Genomic DNA, 24,914 nt, shown 5'->3' on the forward strand with positions numbered 1-24,914 from the left:
TAGACAAAAATAGAAGCATAGGCACAGGCTCCTGTGTAGCAAGTGGAAGCCCACAGGACAAGAAGTCACTTCCAGGTGCAGGTTCACCTCATAGCTGGGCTAAGGAAATCCTGAGTGGCCTTGAGAGGCAGTCCTGTAGCTCCCTCTCCTCCTTGTTTCCCACCCTATAGCAATCTTGAAGCTGCATGGTAAAATAATTCACAAGGTACTTGAACCGTTTTATTTATTTATTTTTCAGGTATAGTTTTCTGCCAGAGCAGCCCGGTGAGCTGACACACGTTATGGCTGCTTCATCACTCAGTCTGATCAGGGGAAGAGGCCAGGTCACGCATCCGGAGAGAAAGAAGAGAGGGTAGGACTGTCCTTTCCAGTGTCTGCTTACTGATAGATCACTTTAGGTACACCTAATTATATTATTATATATTATTTATTAAGTATTTACTGGTCCCTTAGGGTGTACTGGTTGGCAGTTGAGAGGTTGAAAGCTTTTATATTACATCAGTTGAATTTGTGAAGCTTTGCTTTGCCAATAGCTGTGGGAACTGATCTAAAACATACTGCTGCTTCTTTTCAGTTCCTTTTAAGTGCTTTAAAAAAAAATCTCAGAAACAAACAATCTTTGGTTCCCAACAGTTATCTACGTGGCTGTAATTCACTTGCAGACTTGCAAAAGTTCATATTTTTGTGGAAAACCGTAAGTATTGCCTTGATTTCATGTGCAAGGTTGCTGGAACTAGGATTCTATTTTTCATCCATCCGTTAACCTAGGTTTGTCTCATATCCACTCTGTTAAAGGAGAATATTCCTTTGCTGGAGTATGGAGACAAGCACTAAGGTCAGGGAAACTATTTTTGTGAGCTTAAAAGTTTTTAAATTGGGCATGGTTATTTACATTTAATTACAAATTCAAAATAGTTTTCCATTATCTTTATCCTTAAGTACCAGTATGTCACAATTTTTTGCATTGCTGAAAATGGCTTAAAAAGGTGAAGGTCTGATAGCTACGAATTCCAGAGAATGTGAAATGAAGTAGGCAGTAGTTTTATGGTTTAGTTACTGAGAGAAGATGTAACCATTCTTTCCCTTCCTTTCTGGAGTGCAGACAGTAGACATATAATTTGGGAAGGATAAAATTATAATCTATGCCTACTTTCAGCAACAGTGGACCAATATATTTGCTAGATATTTGAGAAAAAATGGCAGAAGAGCTAATGCTGATGTTTACATTGCCACGACTGGCTCACACTGTTGCTACTCCATGACTTACTGCAAGTAGTTTGTATTTCTCACAAAGGTACGGTTTCTGTTTGGTAGATCCAGGTGAATTCACTGTATTTGTTTTCATTTTATAGGTTTGATTCTGGAGCACAATTTTAATAATGATTAATAAAACAAAAAAACAACAAAAAAAACGCCTTAGAAGTACCAAGTGCCTGCAACTGCCACACACCTGCACTATATATAGGACTATGCAAATTAGATGTAAACTCCTGTATTTTCCAAGCCAGTGTTCACTCAGTTGTTAGTTCAGAACATTTTATGTGAGTTACAGAAAATACTTTACTTCTTCACCTCCAACAGTCTAATCCTGCTTGCGTTGAAAGTCAGCAACAGTTTAGTTTTTGACTGCAGTGTCAGTAGCATAAAGTGTTGGCTGTAGAAGTGTTCAGAGTAATTGTAAGACAAAACCAAAATGAATTCCTTACATAGTAATTTTAAGACCAAAAAAAATCCTCATTTGCATATGTATTTACTGTATCGGCTGAATTTTGCTTACTACAGTTTTCTAAACTCTATTCTTATATTTTTGTGTCGATTTCAACCTATGAATGTTATTTTGGTAGAGCAATGAAGTGTGGAAAAAAATTCTAACAGAATTTCTTTGTGAAATCAGTTTCAGGAAACATTTGCAGGAGAAATGGTATTATGATTGCAAACAATGTTACAAAATTGGGAATATGTGCTAAGCCCCTTTCCTTTAGAGAAACTTGCCGTGATGTTACAGTATTTTAGCAGGGGCTGAGTGCAGGCCTTGCTGGGTAGACAGTTAATCAGGTCTTCTATCCAAATAGTTTACAGCATGCTGGGTTCATGAAGAGAGCCTGGTATTTATATTTAATTTTTCAAGGTACATGTGTGTTGCTTAGCATAAGAACAAGCATCTTCTAAGATTTCACAACATGCATTGCTGGTAAAAATGTTTTCTTTGCAAGCTCTAATATTTTATTTCTGTCTGCATGCAGAGAACACAGGAACTGAAAACGTTATTCTGTAGTAGTAAATAAGAGTTAAATAACACACATCAGAGTCACCTCTTCTCCATCACAGCATAGTTCTCTAGAGCAGACAGAGATCTGCGCCCACAGAGAGTAGGAGGAAGCCTTATAATGGATGCAACAGATCTGCAATTACATGGGCTCCCTGGTCAAACTTGCTTTTGGCTTTCAGGGAGGGCACAATGGGAACTGGTACTGATAAAGTTCTGCCACTTTTCTTCTGTTAGTTCACTTGGTGCCTTTTGGTCAGGTCTTATTTGCCTGAATTGAGCTCATGCGCTCTGGTTGTACACAGAATTTGTGTGTGGTCATCTGCCGTGTAAAAATGTATCTTAGAAATTATTACACTTAAGTGAGCAAACAGGCAAAATGAGGTGGCTTCACATTTCACCTTACGAGAAGCTTGGTAAATCACAGCTGCTTTGCCAAGTTCGTGAACTAGATTTCAGTAACCTGACACATGGCTTTCTGGAAATTTTTTTGCCCTTGAAACTTTTGCCTTTACTTATTTATTTTTCCAAATTAACATTTGAATGACTCATTTCTAAAATTAGCAAAAGTAAACCAGAGGAATCAATACGTCACAAATTCCTGTTCAAGTCTGGCAAACACCAGCAGTGAGAGTGCAGTGTCTGTTGGGCAATGGAATATCTTATGGTAGACTAACTATGAAGATCTGAGGCTACAGCAAGGCAACAACTTTTGGTAAAACATCTGATGTAAGTACAAAAAGCAGACAAGATGTGGGGCATGTGAGTTCTGTGGTCCACTAGGACCACTACAGCTGAAGGACCTGTACACCCGAAAACCTGTTTTTTTCCAGCTGTGTCATTAGGCCTACTACAAGTTTTTATATCTCTTTGCAGAGAAGCTGCAGATGCCCCATCCCTGGAGGTGCTCAGGGCCAGGCTGGATGGGGCTTTGGGCAACCTGGTCTGGTCGGAGGTGTCCCTGCCCGTGGCAGGGGGCTGGAACCAGGTGGTCTTTAAGGTCCCTTCCAGCCCAAACCATTCTGTGATTCTACATCCTGTTCTCACCTACTGGTGTCTGTTGCAAGTAATTTTTCAATGTACCCATGGATGTCTACATAAGAAAGAGAAATATGAGGACTTACAGCCTATAAATGGACAAAACAGTAGGTCCAATGCAATAAAATGATAAAAAGCGAAATTGCTAATATAAAAATAGCATACATCAATATTTTCACGATAAGTATAAGAAAAAGGGAAAAAAAAGAATTAAGTAAAAAATAAAAAATAGCAAAGTATAAAAGGGGAGCATGCAAAAAAAAATGTTTTTGTAGGTGATGGAAAAATTAACTACACATCTTAGCTATGCACCTGTATCTTGATTCCTGTGTTTCCTATGTATGTATTACTGCTGAATGCTTACAAAGTGCTTTGTGTCATGTATGACAGCATCACCTCAGTCAAAAGAGCAGATGTAAAGTAGTCTCCGATGGCTTACTGTCGTTCCTGTAGTACCTGTCATTTCTGAAGAAGGAATATTAAAGAAATGACTCTACTGCCTATGTCAAAATTCTGAATATAGCAGGTGCAGATGAACGTAAGTAATCTGTTTCCAAAAACACCCCAAGATTTATGCACTCTGTGTGTGTGTGCTTATCTGTCAACAAACCTGATGGTGCGGTAGAGGTCTCAACTAAATTACTGTATGTTCCATGAAAACAAGCAGCCAGGCAGGAAGCTAATGCCCCTTCAGAGGGGATAAGCTGCAGCCTAAGCCAGTCATATTACACTCAGTTTCAATATTTTCATCCAGAGAAAGCAGAGTTTCACTGTTTCTGTGGCTTGTGTTTGACTTGGACACAGCACAGCCCCCGGAGTGGTGGGAACGTTCCCGTATTGTGCAGGCCTATAAGGCAAACAGATTATCCGTGGGCTTACATAAGGTGGTCTAGGTACATCGTTTCTTATCTTTTCTCCATGTAGTGTTGTTACTGTCAAATAAATGTCTAAATTGTGACATTCCTATGCAACTGTAAAAGAACAGACCAATATAATCACTGGCAAAGAAAGTAATTTTAACTTTTTAGCTGCTGGTTAATTATTCCTACTCCAAAACAGCCTGAGAGCTTTAACAAACTGGTCTTGCAACGTATTGAAGCTGCTGACAGTTGAAAGCTATAGAAGGATACCTGGGAAAGAAAATGCCAGGATACATTTCCTAACTCTACTGAAATATGCTAGAGATGAAGAGTTTATATTGAAACAGAAGTATTCTATATAATAAAAATTCCCTTAAAGATTCTCGAAATGTACAAAGCAAATGAAGAAGAATAAAAAAGGTTGTCTCACGGTATTGGCAAGCCCACAGCTAGCATCATTGTTAGCAACTCCTCTCAGTGAGGGGAAGATTATCATTTCATTATGTCAGTGGTGTGGCAAAAAAAACAGTGAGGATCAGTTAGAAGAAAGTTCTATAACATTTTTTTGGGGGGAGTTAGCAGTAATATTTTACTGGACAGGAATATATTCTCCATGGGAGGGAAAAAGTTTCATCTGCAATCTTGTGCTCAGAAGACAAGAAACCCCTCTGTCAATGTGAGTTGTTATTTCAAACACCAAGCTAACTGGCAATCTGTTATATTACCAGATAATTTGAAGACCTTTGTGAAAAGTTCTGTCCTCACCAAAGTTTTGTTTGGTTTAGGGCTGGGGAAGGGATGAGAAGAGGCAAGTGTAGCCTTGGTTTGTAAAAACACAATTTAGGAATATTCATTTCATATTTGAGTGTAAATTTACAAAACCCTGAACTCTTTACGTTATCATTAGTTGCACTGAATTTAGCAGCTTACAGGGTTGCAGCAAGATAAGATATAGGTTGTCCTTAATACAAAAATTTGGTTAGAGAGCTAATCTGCTGTTTTAGAGAATGCCATTGCTTATAGTTATCTTACTGTTTTTTTAATTTTTGTGATATGGCTGTATTTGGTTTTGACAAAATATTTTCTGTTTTTCTTGACTGGTCATTTACTTAAGTAGCAAAGGTCTTTGTGTATCTCATTAAAGTATGATACAAGAACAGGCATGTAACAGCCAAATGAATCTGTACTGTTGACAGTGTACTAGAGATATTTACATGTAACTGCAGAATCTTCCTTAAGTACTAAGTAAAAAATGTTAAATTATGATGACTAACCTAGGTTTTGAGGCAGTAATGTTGTCTAGACTACTGGCCTCTATTACCAAATTCCATTATTTTAAAGAGTACTTTACAAATAACTTAAAAAAAAAAATAGAAAAACTAATCTGGTTTACGGATACACTTAAAAACAAACACACATGATTTTTAACAGCATTAATCAGTTTTGACTGCTGGTACAAGTGTTTCTCTGATAGAATTATTCTGTTATTGTTTAATAAAATTATTTCTGAATACTAACGTGGGAAGATTTCAGGGTGTAAGTTATCATAACTGTACATGCCACGTTGTTGGTAAAACCTGGCTTAGCCCCTAACACCAATGATTAACATGTTTTCATAGTTTACAGCCACCTATGTAACAATAGTACCCTAGGGATATTTTGAAGGACGTTGATGGATACATTTTCATATAGCTTATACACATATTCCTGGAATGTGTTAGCAGTCGCTGACCATATCTGCTTCTGGGGTTAAGACCAGTGGTCTTCAAACAACACACAGCAATAATATGTATGTGCAGGTTCTCGAGGCAGATATGGTACTCATTTTCTTGAGGCATAAGCTTGGCAAGTTTAAAGCATAGAGAATTACTACCTCTGCTGTGGCTTTGTCACAGCTTACAATTACAGGAGCAGCTCCAATTGTTACTCCAGCATTTCTGCAGATCTCAGTTGGTAGGAATACATTTTCTCCTCAGTCTCAGCCTAATTATCCATCACCAAAAACATTGCCTCTCTAAGGAAATCCAGGGCAACCTACAGAATCAGCAATTTTATTTCTAATTGGGCTCAGGGTTACCCTTTCAACATAAGAAATGCCTCCCTTTGGGAATGAGTTTCAGTATTAACATGGAAGCAGTCAGTCAATCCACACAGTGAACAGCAAGACTCAAATGCTAGACCTAGAAAACAAAACAAAAAAAGTTTCTCTGGTGTTTTTTTTACCTATTATGAATGACAGATTTATTAGTGATCTGTTAGCTCTACCTTGCAGATTAGGATTTCTATATGCAAAGAGAGAAAGATGTGTACGTGTTTGCATGTGTGTAAGACTCAAAGGCAAAAACTCCATTTACGTCAGGCCATAAAAGTTACGTCACCATAAAAGTTATCCTCACAAAAACTTCTTTCCTGAGAATTCACAATTTCACAATTAACAGAATTATTGAAAACACAAAAATTCCAGGTATTAGCAAAAAATCCAGATAGCAGCATGAGCTGCTGTTTTAATTTATATTCTGAATATAAGAGCAACTTAATCATTATCACATTTTTTTAGATTTGTAAAATGCATGAGATAGAAAACAAACTCTGCAGGAGCACTCAATTTGTAATGTTTTCCGGACCAAGGCTACTTCTAGTTCCTCCAGCGTAAGTCGGTTGCCAGAGGTGAAACTCTGCTCTGGTGAGGCTGCACCTCGAGTACTGTGTTAGCTTTGGGCCCCTCACTACAAGAAGGACATCGAGGTCCTGGAGTGTGTCCAAAGAAGGGCCTGGGACACAAGTCCTGTGAGGAGCGGCTGAGGGAACTGGGGGTGTTTGGTCTGGAGAAGAGGAGGCTCAGGGGAGACCTTATTGCTCTCTGCAACTACCTGAAAGGAAGGTGTGAGGAGCTGGGGTTCGGCCTCTTCTCACAGATAATTAGTGATAGGACTACAGGGAATGGCCTCTAGTTGTGCCAGGGGAGGTTCAGGTTGGGAATGAGGAGACATTTCTTCTCAGAAAGAGCAGTCAGGCACTGGAACGGGTTGCCCAGGGAGGTGGTAGGGTCACCGTCCCTGGGGGTGTTCAAGGAAAGGTTGGACATGGCGCTTAGGGACATGGTTTAGTGGGTGACATTGGTGGTAGGGAGGTGGTTGGACCAGGTGATTTTGAAGGTCTCTTCCAACCCTAATGATTCTATGATTTGGCTCTGAAGTGACCTCACTGATGACAGGGAAAGGTAGCTAAGGCACAAATGTAGCCTGTGTATTGGCAAGCCGACCAAATTCAGTTCTGCTCGTTTCTTTTGTCTGTATTGTACAGTAAGTAATTATCTGATCTTTCCTATTTAGAACCTGACTTTATGCATGGACCCCATTTAAGAAATTTGTATTACTGTAAGCATAGCGAAGCCCTAAGTGAGAGAATGCGGCTGAAGTGGCAGTGGGGACCTAAAGCAATGCTATCAAAGCACTGGGCATCAGCCCGGTATCGGAGGTGCCTGTGGTGCAAGAGCCCGGCCTCCGGCTGCCTGCCAAACCCGGTGCGGTCTGTGCCGGGGCTCCTCAGCCCCGTCCCGGGGAGGGCTCGGCGAGCCGGGGTCGCCCCGCTCCTCCTCCGCGCCCCGCCGAGCGCCCCCCGTGCAGCCTCCCGGGCCGCCCGGCGCCTACCTGCGGCAGGAAGGGGGCGGCGCGGCGCGGGGCGGCGGTTCCGGGCACGTCGGCGGGCGCCGCTCGCTCCTCGTGCTGCGTCCCCATGGCCGCGCCGCGGGACCCGCTGCCCCCGGGTGAGGACGCGGCGCGGACGGGACGGGAGCGGGGCGGGGCGGGGCGGGGTGGGATGGGGCGGGCGGCGGCGGCCCCCCCGCGGCCGCTCCCGGCCGCCGCGGGGTCGCCACGGGCGCTGCGGCCCGCGGAGCGCGGCTCGGTCCGTGCCCCGAGCCGGGCACCGCCGCCCTCCGGAGCCCCGAGGGGAGCCCGGCCCGGCAGGGATTAAAAAAGCAAAAACTCGAGGGGCTGTCGGCTGCTCCCTTCCCCCCCCGCACGCTAATTAAGCTCGGGAATAATTTATCATGGGCCGCGCTGGTGTGATTTAGTGCAACTTGTCTTGTCAAGCCTGCTCTGGCGTTTAGGGTGTTAGTCGGGCTTGCTAGCAGCACCTTAAAAAGCCTTTCTTTCTTTCTTTCTTTCTTTATTTTTTTTTTTGGGGGGGGGATCCCAGACTCTGCGTGGTTAGCAGGGCAACGCTTCTTAACTGGCGTGGCTAATGGCACTTGCAACTTCGGAGTGCCTTTTCTCAGGCCTGCCAGTTTTAACTTACCTGTCCGCTCATGCAGCGATAGAGATTTGAGTAGTTAAGAGTAAACAAAAATGCTCAAGCTTACAAACTTGCTGCACAAGCTTTAGATTTTTTTCAGAGAACTGAATATTCTAATGTAACTTGCTGTCTTTCCTCCTCTTATTCAAATCTGAAATGTGCTTCCTGTCAAAACACGGTTGTTGATTTGTGTTTAATCAAAGGGTTCATCTCAAGTTGGGGTGATCACTTTGGGTTGTACTTCAAATGTGTATGTCCTGTGTTGGTGTGAAAGAAGCCTTCTGTGGGTGTGTTTGGGTTACAGAAGACGGTAGGCCTTACATTCTTCACTCACTGCTGGTGGTGTCCAGGTTCCATTGCAGGGAAAAAAAAGTAGCAGGGGAATGCTGTATCCACTACGTGGTGCTTTGTGAACCTCTGCCTGCTTAAAGGTCAGAATTCTAAGGTCTCAAAAACTCGCCTTCAGGCTTCCTTCCCATGCACAGACAAAGAGCAGAGGTAGGGCTGGAAATTTGCAGGTGTGTGAGTAAAACTGACACGCTGTTCACACCGCTCTCAGTGCACAGCGCAGCATCCTTCTTAGGGTAGCAGTACCAAACAAACTGTGCTGACGGGCACGAGCTGGCTGCTCCGTTGTGGGCTGCTTGTGCTGGACAGGCTCAGGCAGAAGAGCCTCGAAAGCTGCTGGGCAGCTGGCTTCAGGTGCTGGGAGCAGAAGGGAGCCGTGGGAGCAACCACTGAACCCAACCTATGTGGGTCTGGGTCGATTCACATGAGAATTGTGGGGAGGTAAATGCACACCAGTGGCTGAATGGTGTCAGTGGGGAGAATGGTGATAGTGATTTTTTTGAAGGATCCCAGAAAATGATGTTATTAAGTTGTCTGTCAAGGTAACTGAAATCAGGTGGCCTGCACTGAGTAGTCAGATGATATCTGTATTTCCTGTCAGCCTTTCAACATGCAAAACTGTGGATGAGATAAACAGAGAACTTTCCTCCCTGCAGTTCTATGCACCTGCATCCAGCTGTATGAAATGAATTGCAGACTACTGTTGGAGATAAGTGCGGGAAGGAGAGAGGGGACATGGCATTTTAATTGCCTTATTCACAATTAAACATTAAGTCTGTGGTTCTCTAATTATCCACCAACTACCAGTGGTCAACAAGACAGTGGTGACTCATCTGCAGCCAGCATACAGAGCATTCATTCGTAGGTACAAATCCTCATACGTGTTCATGCCACCTGTAGAAAACGTTGGAAACTGGTCATGCTCTGCAGCCTAAAAAAAACAGGGAATTTGGAGTTCTTCATAAAGAACTAGAAAAACAAGCGGGAAGGAATTTAGGCATAGGGAAAGCAATACAGTTTTTAAATAATATTTTCCGGGATAGATAAGAAAGAAAGGTGCAAGTCAGTTTGCAGTTGGTGTGTTTCTGTGTGAGACCTAGAAAGCAGGAGTCAGTTAAAGCCACCACCCAGTACCCTATCACCTCTTGTAGGGTCACCCTGGGGTCTGCCAAGGCCTCATTCCAAATCCCCGTATTTTCAGACCTTCACCCATTCACTCAGTGCTTCCCTCTGGATCGTGGAAAGTAAATAATTGCTGGTGTCGCAATCTACCTTGGCGGTGTGACGCCTTGAAGGTGTAATGGCAATAGGGGAGGAAGCTTTCTGTAGTTACAGTAGCCACAGAGGTTCACCAGGGCATTGATCTTTTGGGGAGTCTGCTTTCATCTACATTAAGGTTCCCCTTAAATTATGAGGGCAAAAGAAAGTGGTTTTCGATTATTATTTTTTTTTAATTGCAGCCAAAAACTTGTAAGAAGTAGTTATAAGGCCTCCAGAATAAACAGAGTAATCCCTTTGCTAAGGGATTTGTTGGGTCTTCACTGACAGTAGAAGGAACAGTGAGACTTTGGATGTTTTTGGCTTTGCTTGGCTCCCCGTGCCTCCTCATTTTATGCTCTCCTTTGCAGGGTGGGTCCCTCAGCTGCTCTCTTTGCCTCAGCTTTGTCTGCAGCTCCACAGCACACAGTTCCCGCCTGAATCCTCTGCTTTTGGCCCAACTCTAGCAGCACCTTACTCCAGCTTATTGTCAGACCCCGATCCCAGTCTGACTCTCACCCTCTCTGCATTCAAGTTGGGAAGCTTATGGCCATTTGTGCTGGCCCCTGCCGTCAGGGCAGGCTTCATGAAGAGCGACCATGTTTCTGGATGCCGTGTTTCTGGAGCAGGGATTTAATTCCGAACAGGGCATGTGCGACTGCAGTATGGCGTTTTGGTTTGGTTTCCTCTTTTGGATGTGTCTTCCTAAACTTTGTGCTGCAGCGTGCTCATAGGAAATTTAATAGAGCTCTGCCTTTTAAAAATGTTTAACACACCTATGTGCAGAGGATGTGCTCCAGCCTCGTGGAACTGCTAAATTTGAGTTAAAATAGGGTCTGTGTGACTTCAGTGCTGTTTGGGGGCTTGGTGTTTATACTGTGCATTTTTATTTCTGTATTTGTGAGGAGAAAAAGATAGTCACTGAATGTTGATTTGAAGTACATCTTTCTGGTTGAGGCTGAAAGCATTGTGGTGAGTATAGGAGTGAGAGTGATAAAAATGGAGTGAAAATCCTATCACATCACTTAAAATGCTTTTCATAGTTTTTGAAAAGACAATACTTAGCAACGGAACAGATCTTCTATGAGGGATGGAGATGAAGGCGCTAAATGAAGGAGCACTGTTGTGAATCCTGGCTTGTATATGAGATTTGTTTCAGGTTCTCTGTACGCTTTTGGTCACTATTCCACTATTATTTGTCAGTTTAGACATCAGTGTAGAGGGGTTGACAGTTAATGATTCACTTGCAAGTGCTTGAAGATTTATCTTTGTATGCTTTTGATGTTAATATAATTGAAGTTTAGAATTCAATTGTATAAAAATAATTGATGTTTACCTCAAATGGGGCAGTGGATATGTTTACTGTTTGAATTATTCCTTTAAGGAAAAAAATGGAGTGCTGCCACTTGGAGAACAAAACTTACCTTTTAGCAGATGTGTTGGATTTTACTCTTTACTGCTGAATTGCCTTGTGATTTATTTATTTATTTTTACTAAAAATAATTCAGAGTTTTCATTTCAGTCCATCTTTTGTTAGCTTAGAGTTGGATTTTCCTGTTGCATGTAGTTTCTCATCCTTGTGGTAGTATCTTGGACGTTTTCTAGCTTGTCATGTTTTCTTGTGTAAATGAAGCTTGACATAATGCATGTAATGGCAGCGTAGCTATGCTTTGCTTTGGTCAGACAAATAAGCAAAATATGAATTTCCAGACAGAAATATTTCGAGGATTATGAATTGATAAAACTTACTTATTTCCAGCAGATCACGGAGCAAAAGAGCCAGTAGAGGATACAGATCCAAGCACTCTTTCCTTAACAATGGTACGTGTTTTTGCTCTAACAAAGTTAAAATCATTATAGTTCTCTACAGTTTTGCAATGCAGAAATGAGTAAAATATTTAAGAAACTCAAACCATGTGTGTATATATATAGGGTTTTGCTTATCTGTATAATTGTGTTAACTTACTAACCCTGTACATTTAAAATGTGAATAAAAAAAATGGCAATAGGTGTATGAGCTGAGTTGGGTGGTATCAGCTGAGCTGTCCATTGGTTAGCCTTTAGAGAAGCTATGACTACCCTTTTTTTCATTTAATAGAAAAAAAGAGATTGGTGCTGACCTTCTTCTGTCTGTATGGATTGGAAGAAAACCCAGCTGAGGCTTAAAATGTAAATTGTATTAAGTTGTTATTCCTTCCTTTACCTATTTTGTCTGATGAGTTCAGGTGATGGAAAGATACAACCAAAAGCCGGTGCCTTACAGCAGGCATGGGTAAACCTAGGGAGAGACCAAACAGGGCTCTCTAGTGCTTGCTCACAGAGTAACACCATTTATGACAAACCTTTGTGTCGTACTATAAGCATGCCAATGTTATGCTGGAACAAGGACTGTATCAGGTAAAGGGAATATGAAATTCTGAAAAGATTTGTAAGAGGAGTTCTTTTTTAAGTTGCTATGGATTACTTCCTCTGGGGAGAAGTAACAGTGCTGTGTAGCCAAGAGAAGACTGTTCTTTAATGCAGTTATATAAACAGATTCAAATGCTCTGGTTTATTTTATGGATGGTGACTGAACAAGCTGTAGCTTTCCCTTGGTGCTTTCTTCTCATTTTGAAGCTTTGCAACAGGGAATCAGCAAGAAACTTGGAAAATGTCACTTTAAATGCTGATCCTTCGCTGGGATCCATTATTGCAGTCTGTATTAGCAGGCTTTTATAAAATATACAGGCTTCTGTGACTGGTTTTGTTAATAGACTAAGTTAGAAGCTGTTCTTTTTTGCTAAGGGGGATATTTAAAAGGTGGGGAAAAGTTTGAAAACAGATGAAAGTTTGCTGATCCCTACCACCTTAAATTAATGTCTTTAATCTGTGTGCTTGGTTATCAACTACTATGAAATGTTTCACCTATTTTTATGTAAAGATAGGGGTCATAGGGAAGGAGGTGGATTTTAGGTTTAGTAGCAAGTTATAACAGATGCCTGAAAATGAGTAGCTATCTCCTTAGACTCAGTAACAATAGTTTTCTTTTGCATCTTAATCATCTTTTAATTTTAGAGCAGAAGGGAAGGAGTTTTTTTTTCCTTCAGTGCAGTAACATTTTAATAAAGGTTTATGTCTGTTAAAAGAGCTTTTGAAATTGTCTCTGTTACTCTTCATTTGCATTACCTTTTCTAGATTGCTATCTCACTGTTTAAATGCAAAATTTCTTTTCCAATCTCTGCTTCTTCACTGAACTGTAATACCTTTAAAAATACTGTAGCAAACCCGAAAGCTATTACTTTTGCATGCAGTGATCAGTAGCAGTGGTAGTATCTCAATTTCTGCATAAGAAGCACAGTACTCTATCTGACAGTAGATAGATCAACTAGTAGCAATTTTAGAGATACAACTATAATTATGCAGTTTTTATATACTCTTTCTCCAGCAGAATTACACTCAACATTTGTCTCTTGCCTTTTTGTGACAGACTGAAAAATATCCCGTCCAAGACACAGGAGTACCTAAAGGTAAGCACTGTGAATTTTGTCTTTTAGGTTGTGTGTCATAAATCTGTGTTGTTATACACAGTAAGATCATCAGTGTTATCCAGGAGATTGAAATACTCTTATTTTTTCCTAGACATTTATATTCTAAATGTAATGTGTCATCTTCTATGTTTTAAGGTCAGTAGGGTATATATTATAGGTTCTGAATTTTTCTGCCCAAGTTTAGTTCCTATCTGAAAGTCACAGCTATCTTAAGAAGATCTTGACTCAACATGCAAGGAAAACATAGTGGTGCCGCCAAAAAAACAGTGTTCAGAGGATAGAGATAAAATAATATTATTTTAGATATTATGTTCAGATTTCAATTTATTAGATATTATATATTATATTTTAGATATTATGTTCAGAGGATAGAGATAAAACATGGCTTTGAAGAGATTACCGGTGCCTTCAGATTATCAGAAATGTAATCCAGAAATACCTTGTAGTTCTCTTGCCTCCAATTGCATTCCCAGCCCTATAACCAGTTAACTCTTTATGCCATCTTTACCTTGAGCGGCAGGTATGAATACCACTCAGTTTGGAACCTATCACGTCCTGTGCAGGTTCTGTATTGCACTCAAGTCAAGTACTTTAGGCTGTGTCGATATCCCTTTTATGGATTCCTTGACACATATAGTGTTGTTTTTTGTTATCCCTGTCTTTGCCATTGGCCGGATCTCCTTCAATAAGTACTGTGCAGCTGAAGTGTTCTGCACACTGCATTGCACAGCAAGCCAGCACTGGGGCAGACACAAGAAACAAGGCAGAAGCTAGTCACAATGGAAACTTTGCTGAGGAGTGTGGGCAATACACCACTAGGGTTAAAGAAAGGTTAGAGGGTTATTTTGGGGGCTTAAGGGATCCAGCCAGAGAAAATGAGCATCTTCTCAGAAGTGCTCAGTGGAGAAGTAGAATGTGGGATGAAAACTAATTTGAAATTATTAATTACCTTCTGTTTCATTGCAATCAGGTGGTTTGTTCCTTCAAAACTGTTCACTAACATTAAAGAAATTTCTCTGCAATGTTCTTTTATTCTTCATATTCTTAATTCCATCCATGACATTAGGTCCCCCTCAGAATTAATTAGATCAATTCCTAAATTTCTAATATTGCCAAACTTGTTTGAAATCCACTATTGTGTGTTTTAAATGCATTTAATTTAAAAAGGAAAGCTGAAAGGGAGCGGAAACCAGTGCCTTTTGTAGAAAGGAGATGGTGTACTTTTAATTTTCTAATTTACACTCTTGCCAAGTGTGAAGAGATGTAAATACTAACATAGCTTAAAAAGATGTAAGTATTAATATAGCTTGACATTTCCTCTTTGGAGTAGGAAGTGTTAAAAATACCTCTTAATACTCTGTTCATTTCCGGAATCTCTTTTTTTTTTTATTATTATTACTCTTGTTTTTTATGTTTCTTGACTTTATTTTTCAAAGTATGTCTTCCTTACTATGGATTTTGAAACTTGCATGATATCAGTGCTAGATAGTTCCTTAGGTGATAACTTGTCAGTTTGCTCAATGAGAATGTATTTTCATAACTATTTCTATAAAAATATAGACTGAGAAATACGAGCCTGTGAGCTAAAAAAAAAATGTCACAGATGTGCAGGCCTGATTGCGTGTAATGCAAAATTCTGTTTGCTTCAGATTTAATGGTTGAATAAACAGTACATTGGCCTTGAGGAGTGGGGGGACAGTTTTGTTCCTTTTTTGCTCAATTAATTAAGGGACCATTTGGGGACCTAACTTATCCAAGGTCTTAGCACCCCCTACTGATGATGAATTAAAGGTGAGTTGAGTGAGCTTCTCATCTTGCAGGATTAGGCTTAATGTTTACATCATGCTTTGAGTATAATTCTGCTTCCACTCAAATCCTGAACAAATTTGGCACGTAGTGTTTTCACACAAATGAAGTGGAATTTTGATGCCAATAGGTACCTTTTTCAGTGAGACTTTTGGGGGATTTTTTTCCTTGTCTGTGGACCTATGGTTGTAAAGAAAAAAGATGATGTGTATTAAACATTTACCGTGCTGGCAGTGGAATGCTATTTGGCTTTTAATTTCAACAGTCTTATAAAAGAAGAAAAAGAGGAGAACCATGGTTTCTTTGTTTTTTTTTTTTCTCACAAGCGTAAGGTTGACTTCTTTGATTCAGACGAATTTCTTGAGCGAGATAAGGAAATACGTCTTCTTTCTGTTACCTGACAATTCATAAAAGTAATAGCAGTTCTTCCATGAGATTGTACCTCTTAAACAGCAAGAAGAAATGTACTTGTACTACAGATGCAGTCTCCACCATGGAGTGTTTAGATATGTGTAGAATATAACCTCTTTTAAGCTCCTGTTAACGGTTAGTCAGCACCTGACCCATGGGATTTGTGCAGATGGTTTGATAATGAGGCCCTTATTAATCACACAGAGTGAAAATTTCTGTTTGCATGAGGTTCACAGAGGGTTTATGCATCCCTTGTATCCCATTTTGAGGGCTGAAGTAAATCTTGAAAGGTAATCAGTTTGTGTAGTATTGGGGAATGTTGTGCTTTTCAATGGATTACCAAGGCAGGTGATAAATGCACTTTGAAACAGATTATTTTAGTGTTTCAGGAAATTCCTGTGTAGTAGGGATAAGTAGGATGAGCCTAATTCACAAAGGGGCAGAAGAAAAAGTACTCATTTATGTAGTACATATTTCAACAGTGATCATTATAATTGTGATGAGAAAAGCAAAGCAAAAAGGATTATACTGACTTGTAACAGTCTTCTTGAGTCTGCTTTGATGTATTGGCTCAGTTAATATTCTCTTGGTACTATTCCTGGTCAGCTTTCTGAAAGAATATAACTCTTGCCTCAAAAACAGCATGATGGTTGTTTCTTAAACACTAATACACTAATACTTGATCTCTGCAAGGGTTGTTTTTCTTCACACAATCATGGACTGCATGACTGTTGTGATCACTGCCAGTTTATTGGTTTGGGCTTTTTAATCCTGCATCCCCCAGTGACTGATCATGATGTGGAGTTACAGGTGTCCAGCATACAAAATTTAATGTATGTTTGATAGTCTTACTCTTTAAGTTTGTATTTGGGTGGAAGACCAGTTTCTCACAATCTTTGTCTTAGATGAGGAATACCTAACAGATCAAGTAACATTGGAAATTGCATCTGTGAACATCCGGAGTCTTACGTCAGATACTGGCCTAGTCCAAGAGGTAAGAAAAAATGATATCTGTATGTAAATTAAGTTATTCCTGCTAATTAAATGTTAACAAATGAGTATGTTTTCAGACTGTATGTGGAGAGCACAGAATTACTCAATAAAATTGACCAGAAATAGGCTCCCTTTTCCAGAGTTCAATGAAGTGAGCTTTTGAGGAGAAAAGTAAAAGAAAGGCTAAATAATTATTAATGTTTGCTTTGTAGTTTAACTAGGCTTTCAGTAGCAGTAGATGCTTTGAAGAAGAGCCAATGCAGGGTTAAGGCTTTGTCATGCATGCTCTCCCTCTTCCCTGCTGAAAATAGAGCCAAAGCAGAGAATAAGTAAAGGAGGCTGAATCCCAGGTTTTGGACTCCTTGTGTCTTGTCCTAGGGAGGCACTTGATTGTTCTGCTTTGACTTTGGGACACTGCTCTATCCGTAGTGGAAATACTCTCCACCGAGTGTTAAGTCTTAGGTTGCCATAGGGTGGGCCGTGCTGAGTGACCGCCATGGTTACCGTGATGCTCCATGGTTACCATCTTTCAGGTGAATGTTATTTCCTGAATTTCAAATTGATTCTCTTTGGGTTGAGCAGAAAACTTGGAGAAGAGAAATGAATGAGCAATGTCCAGCGAGAAGAAGAATTAAAAGGAGTTCCTTATGCCAGAGTCCCAGCTGACTTTCATCAAACAAACATGGGTTTGGTATGCATTTCACAGATGATGGAGGTAACTGTCTCATTCCCATCATCAAGAAGAGAGCATTTGTTGCCCGCTTAGAGTTACTATAAAGATACGTCAGCATACTAGGTTGTTAATAGTACTACAGAGCTGGAAAAATTTCTGATTATTTTCAGACTGTGCATAGGCTTATAGCTTTGATTAAACCTGTAGAAGTTGATTGAGTTTTAACTGTAGGCAAAAAATACTCTTGCCTAATACCTTCATTTTATGGACAGTGACAGTACATTGTCTTATTGCAATTACATTACAAGAAAACAATCTTGACTAAACCTGAGTGCATTTGGCTTGACAAAAGTGGATAATAACTGATCAGTACCAATACCAATTTTGGAAACATATGAATGGCACAGGTAAGTATCCAAAGTATTTCTTTGTACTTGTTGCAGTACTAGCCACTCCTGTTATTTTTGTCGTGAGACATGAGTATAATGGCATCTCTAAGAGGCATTTAGGTATTAGCTTTCACCATGAACCTGGAACTTTCATGAATTCACAAAGTCTGGAAAAAGTTATTGAAGCTCAGGTCAACAACTGAGCTATTGTAAACTAAGTGAAAAATACCTACCACTTTTCCTTTTTTTTTTTTTCCTTCTCTTTTGTTTTTCTTTGTTTGTTCCTCTTTAAATAGAGACCTGAGAAGGCTAATCTGTGATGGGCAACTGCTTGTTCTCCCAATAGCTTACCTTTCTGGGGATTTGCTCCTCAAGACTCAATACTGTTCTACTTTTAAAGAATTAGAGGAAATGGAGACAATGGCTATAATTGGGGTTTCCATATCTAATTTTTCTTGAATTTTGGGTGCTCACGTGGCAAAAAGGCCAAGATCATAAATTTAAAAACCTCTGTCCATGGAAAGCTTATGTGGTGTCACTGGAAACGCAGACTACTAGAAGATAATGGCAAGGATGATTCTGTTACAAGCGGCATGTGCAACCTCAGATCTCTTCTGAGCAGAGATCAGTCGTTCTGGGATGATTTGATGTTGCACACGTGTCCTTGCGGTTTCCAGGGAAGAAAGAAATGCTGAAAACATGCACATTTTTCCTTTCCTGACGAAGTGTTTAAATATTTTGGGGATAATGTGCCTTCTTGATCATTGGACTCTGCATGTATGTATGTTCACTACATCAGCTGAAATTACCTATTTTTAGTGGATTTCCTAGTACAGAAGGTTTAGTAGGTAGGAATAGACTGGTGGTCTTGTGTTTGCATGCACAGCTTGCAAAATGCTAAGAAGCTTGCTGTGATAGTTTTGAAAGAATAATGCAATACGAAAATCAACAATGCTTTATTGCAGTTACCTAAGGGGAAAATCCCCTTCTGCTTTCATCTTTAAATCCTCAATAGAAGAAAGCTATTTCATCTGGTTTCACACCCGCATAGATTAAGTACGGGCAGCTGCAGTTTCCTACAGTCCTAGGATCAAGGTGCTATACTTCCAGTTTTTAGATGTTGCTTTCTAAATAGTAGAATTGAAGTGTTAAAACGTGTGTTGCAGTCTCAAGCTGCTGAATGTTTTTGCTGTGTTTAATTTGTGGATAAAAAGCCCCGGAGGGAATGTTTGGTTCAAACAGGAGGATGGTTAGATGTGAGCCAGCAGAAATGTTCAAGCCCACCTGCTGTCCAGAAAAAATTTATATGTATGTGAAGAAGTTTGTAAAAGAGCTCCTGCACTTTTACTAGATCAATGAAGCATTCCCTTACTGTTGCATGTTACAGGCAAAGATCTCAGGTTTCTCATTATAAAACTTTTAAATCTTCTTAATCAAACCATATGAATTATTGAACAGCTTTGTACTGGTCAGCAAAAAAACCCAAAAGCTATTTTTCAAGTGTACAGTATGAACAGTATTTCATGACTGTGTACAGTGAGGTCACTTTGTAAGAATTGGTAAGTGCCCAGACTATAATTTTTCAAACAGTGAGGGCTGTAATTGGTGTTGAGTTAACAACAGTCAAATAAGGAAAACTAAGCAAAAGTGAAAAATGTGGACAGGAGGAAAGAGGGAAGAAGAGCATATTATTCAAAAGATGTAACCCCATAGCATATGATTAATAAGGATGACATTCTTCAGTAGATAAAACCATCCAGGCTGTTTTGTGAAGCAAAAACATAAAAATGCTGCCTGAAAAGTCTGCAGATTGTCAGTAATTTCTCATACCATGTATGTTCCCTGTCTAACAGGTAGCTTGGGATTCTTCTAAGTAATCTCCTGCCACTTATAAATTAGCCAAATAGTTATTCTGGTGTTCAAATACATTGTTTTGATTTATATTTATTCTCTGCTTTGTAGCCAGAAAACAAAGACTCGCAAAACCATACTGATGAATCACTTTCAGGTAATATATCAGCTTTACTCTTCTACATATTTTATTCTTATATTTTCTTTGAGAGGACTTCATTAAAAACTGCTATTCATCATAACCTAGAACTTCCTGGATAATCAATGCTTGTGCTCATTTCATTACCAGTGTCGTTTACAGCTACCTCTGTTTTAAAGGGGGTGGTGATCAATAATGCAAACCATACAAAATATGTAAGTTAGGCTGTCCAAATGCGTCTAGTACATCCACTTCTGAAAGAAATCTGTAAACAGCTATTTGGAGAGAGCAGAAGCTAGCTGTGAGGGCTTATCCCGTAGTGGTTTGAGCTCAGCTGGGGGCAGGCTGAGGGGTGGTGGCCAGTATACAGCCCAGTTGATTTAACAGCGAAGAACTGTAAATCAACATTTAGTAAAGAAGCTTGTCGTGTCATGTAACGTTAAGATAATGCAATTAGGTAGGTAGGTCATCATTTTATCCAATGCAAGGCATCTTAGAAAACCAGGATTCTGTATAACCCTGTCGATAATCTAGTACAGCACGTACCAGAAGCAGGTATCTACAAGAAGCAGGTCGGTTTAGTTTTGTTTACCTGTAGTTGAGCCCTTTGCTTTCTTTACCCTTTCTTCCCTACTTCTGTTGGAGGATAAAACATACTCTGGCATCCTTGCAAAGCAAAATAAGATGAAATTAGATAGGGCGTTCTCCTGCCCTTTGAGCTCAGCCAGAACTTTGATTGGTTTACATTCATTTTGCCTCATTGGTGTAAGTAAATCCTGCTATGAGTAAAGCGAGCAAGTTTTGTCTCACTTCAGCAAGAGTTTAGAGTGCACAAGAAGAGCAGAATACCTAATATATACATTTCTTAGAGGACAGCTGTGAGGCCTGTGAGCAAATTTTCATCATAAATATTGAGAGCAAAGATTTTACCAGAACATGCTTCCCTTTAAAAGGGAATCCAAGCATTTGTATGAAGTTATTTGTCTGCAGCAGTGTTGTTGCGGCACGTCCGAACTTGTTGAAAACTTAAGAAGTTTTCTTTGGCCTGCTTCAAAAAGCAGGCTGATGAGCAAGCATTTAAAAATAACAATAGCCTGTTCTTCCCGTAAAAACAAACAAAAAAACAAAGCGTACGCAGAAGCTACGTTCAGCTCAGTTGCTTTCATCAGCATCAATATTCAGCATAAAAAGTCACTTTCTGAAGGTCTTTCTGGAATTTTCACACAATCTTACAATAATTACTGCAAATGGAAAAAAAAAAAAAGAAACTAACACATGCTGTTAACTGTAAGAGTAGGCAGCACTGACTGCCAGATTTGCCCTTTCCTAGGGATACAGTTCAGGTCTCTTGAACTGGCACTGATCCAGCACTTATACATCAGAGTCACTGATTTATTTATTCACAGTCATTTGACACCAAAACACGCTCATTGTTTTTAACCAATCTTTTGATCGATATCAGTTTTCTTATTGTAGCATTCCTTTTTCAGTGAGTTTCACCCTAAGTAAGATTATAGTTACTTCCCTATTTCATGCTCTACAATGAGGCCAGAGGGCAGAGGTTTTAGGAGGTGCTTCTAGGCTGCATCCATTATCAACTGCTCTTTGGACATATCAAATTCTCGCTGCCTTCAAAAAGTGCTATTTAGGGTCATATCTGCAGCTGAAATGCTGAAACAACTCCCTAGACTACTGCAGTGCTAAAGGTCTTAGTATTTAACTAGAACCATGGCTAGAACTGTTTTCTATATGCTTTTACAGGTTATTAATACATTGTATATAGTATAGTCTGATAGCACGGCATTGTTCTCGGCACTGGGCAGATACTGTGTGGAGGAAACCTCTAAATGGCAATTTTTGATATTTCATGTAGAATTTGGAACATATCACCACCTACTTCCAGCAATTCGATATTCTTATTTTTCTACATGTGGAGGAGTACGCTCTTTATTTCCTTCTATAATGTACATTTAAAATAGGCTTCCTTGACATAACAGTGACAACGTTTATTCTAAGAGCCCTTACAAAACAAAGGAAAACAAAATATTTCTACTTTGTCATCATGTAAAGATTCTCCTGGTGCACATATTTCATATTGTTATGAAAGCAGCAGCTCAGAAGTGCAAAACCTTTGCCTCGATCCTGCAACATATTTATACAAGACGCATGTAATATGCACATACTCCTGTTGGTGATGTATGTAGGGGTTATGGCAGATTGAAGGATGCGAGGTAGTTCCCAAAAAAGAAAAATGGAATATCCCAGCTTACACTGGAAGGAACTGCACATCTTTTCTGTAAGAGGATAAATATGATGCTTTCAAAAATACTGTCCTTTTGATTATAGCCCATGAACATAGCCAAGAGAAGTTTTAGAAAGTTAATTTCATGAGTACTTCATAAGGAAAGGCATTAATATGCCACTATTCTGACTTTTACAGAAATGATTCTGAGAAATATAATGCTCTTCAAACATTTGTGCTTTTACATTTGTTTTTGGTAAAGCCACAGCAACAGATCCTAACTTCTCTTCATGTAATGGTTTTAACTGCAGATCTCAAGAAAAGCAGCAAAGAAAATGGCACTTGCTCCTTGTGCTTATTTCGTGCACCGACCATCAGTGACATGCTCAATGATGAAGACTTGTTGTACACAGTGAGGCTAAAGCTGGATCCCTGCCATCCAACTGTGAAAAACTGGAGAAACTTAGCAAGCAAGTGGGGGATGACTTACGATGAATTGTGTTTCCTTGAACAGAAGCCCCAGAGTCCTACCTTGGAGTTCTTGCTACGGAATAGCGACAGGACTGTGGAGCAGCTGATTGAGCTCTGTAAATTTTATAAGAGAGTTGATGTTGTGAAAGTGCTGCTGAAATGGGTGGAGGAGGAATGGCCCAAGAGAGGAAACAGAAATTACCAGAATGACTTGTAGGTCGTAGAAGGTTTAGTCACGGCTTGTTAAATGTTGGGACTAGCTGCCACTAGTAGATGGGAAGCTTCCCTTGTGAGAGGCAGAATCTGTACGGACAGTTCGTATACTGTGTAAGCTTTATGTACTGTATACACATATATATGGTCTGTGCCCTCAGGGTTGCAAAGATAACCTTTCAAAAGTGGATGGAATAATGCAGGTTGTGTTCTTGCATCTGCAAATGCTTCCTAAGCAGCAGAAGAATGAAAAACCTAGACCTCTGGTTTTACTGAAGCAGTTGCAAACCATGTCAGTTGTGTGTTGTTGCTGTTGGGGAAGCCCCAATTAGAAGGCAAGTCTGCCTTTCTGGCAGCCCTTCCACAACTTTTGTGTATTTTACCTGTTAGAAGATGAGAGGGTGTTTTTTTTTTTTGTCTGTTCGCCTTTTTTTTGTTCTGTGTTTTGTTTTGTTTTGTTTTTTCAAGCTTTATGACACTGTTTTTGGCACAGGAACACCTCAGTGTTCCAAGTAGCAGTTTGGATTTGCATATTTGAATTAATTCTATGTTTGAACATCACATTCAGGTGGCAAAATTAAGTTTTGAATCTCTTTTACAAACAAGACTAGACACTGAAGTAATTGTATACTTATACATCATAGGACGTATATTTGCTATGAAGAAATCATGCAATTCAGAGAGACTTTCCAGACCATAACTTTAGGGATTAAAAAAAAAACACAGAAGGAGAAGAAAACAAAACACAATAAAAATGTTTGATATTTAAAATTAGTTTTCATAGTTTTGAAGAAACTTCACTACGAGTATTCTTATCTGTTTGTCTCAAATGTCTCTCATTTTGCAGTGTGAGGTGACAGCAAATGCCTCACCAACAGTATATCCTTAGTTTTGAGTATAACTTTCCTGTTTGTGAACTGTGGTTTTCTTCGGAGTCCTCCTGTGGGCTGACCACTTTCTGTCCTATACCAAAGTAGTTGCACACTTGCATGAAACTAGCACAAGTTTATGTATTGATTAAAGCCACTCTAGTGGGAAATTCACAGGTGGATTCACCTACAGCCTATGTGGATGGTTATTAAAGCACTCTATGGATTTAGACTAATGTATCTCAAGGGATTTTGATACTCTGAATTATACTGTTTACATTCAAAATATTTTTAGAAATTGTTTGTCTTCCTTCCGTTCTTCTGTTTTCTAATGTCATTTTAAAAAACCAAAAAACTCCTGAAAAATCAATTATATCATAGGCTGTATAAAGTAGACAATACTAATACGTACATAGGTGTAGATACCAAAGCAATGGTGAACAGTGTTTCAAGATGTTTGGCAAAACTAGAATGAGGTACAGGTTGATGCACTTCTTACTTCTCTCAAGTAGAAATGACCAATTAAGAATTAGTAGCAAAGCTGAGGGAAGTCTAAGTAAGGTTGCATTCTGAGTTTCTTTCAGAGAATGAAAAGGGCCCTCTAGTAATATTTATACCATAGATACTGAGGGATGTGGTTACAGAAGAGCTAAATGTAAAGACTAACATTTTCAATTTCAGGCACTAGCTTTGGGGATGATATAAATTAGCTCTGCTGCAATGACTTCAAGAAACTGAAGATCTAGTTTCAAAGTGAAATTAGTGCCCTAAATTTGAGGTTTGATTATTTATTATTTTTTTTAAACCTTGTAGAAGACTGGAGTTTTGTCAACTTTGTTTTTTAATCTTTCCTCAGAAAAGCTGCAGCTCTTCAGAACAGCAAGTTTTCTAGTCATATTTTAAAGCGGAAGTTGTATTGCTCATTCTTGTAGGAGCTGCAGTTCAAATGTCTCACATTCCTCTTCTGTGAACAGAGGTTTCCTGATAGAGGTGTGTGAACTCTAACTTTGGTACCTTGTTTTCTGTCTTTAGTTAGGGGCTTTGGAATCAGCTTTGAGGGGTGCTGCTGTGGCTGGGCTCTCTGCTATTTTCAGCTCATACAGAGGCATCCACTGTGTACGTGCAAATAGCTCATGTGCAGCTTGTCCAGCATAATCCCCATAGCTTGGGCCTACCACATGCATGATTTAGGATCATGTGTCTGTGTGTTAAGTTGTTCTTCTGAGTGATGAGTGCTGGCATGTGTGCCAACAGCTTTTCTCTAC

General features: G+C 39.7%; 1 protein-coding gene across 6 annotated transcripts; it reads left to right on the forward strand.

Annotated features, from left to right (window-relative positions):
- Positions 1-247: 247 nt before the first annotated feature.
- Positions 248-23,937, forward strand: EDARADD (EDAR associated via death domain). Of its 6 annotated transcripts, none has more exons than XM_050709368.1 (6): positions 248-352; positions 11,828-11,886; positions 13,532-13,571; positions 16,715-16,803; positions 19,827-19,872; positions 22,408-23,937. In XM_050709368.1, exons 2-6 carry the CDS (start codon positions 11,884-11,886, stop codon positions 22,782-22,784), a joined length of 555 nt encoding a protein of 184 aa, XP_050565325.1. In that variant the 5' UTR covers positions 248-352; positions 11,828-11,883; the 3' UTR covers positions 22,785-23,937. The 6 variants fall into 6 exon arrangements, with proteins under 6 accessions (XP_050565325.1, XP_035421261.1, XP_050565326.1 ...); XM_035565368.2 differs by lacking the exon at positions 248-352 and adding an exon at positions 374-398 and having other exon boundaries at positions 11,825-11,886; XM_050709369.1 differs by lacking the exon at positions 248-352 and adding an exon at positions 381-398.
- Positions 23,938-24,914: the final 977 nt, after the last annotated feature.

This window comes from Cygnus atratus, chromosome 3 (assembly GCF_013377495.2).
Source record: "Cygnus atratus isolate AKBS03 ecotype Queensland, Australia chromosome 3, CAtr_DNAZoo_HiC_assembly, whole genome shotgun sequence".
In the NCBI taxonomy this organism is placed as follows: Eukaryota; Metazoa; Chordata; class Aves; order Anseriformes; family Anatidae; genus Cygnus; species Cygnus atratus.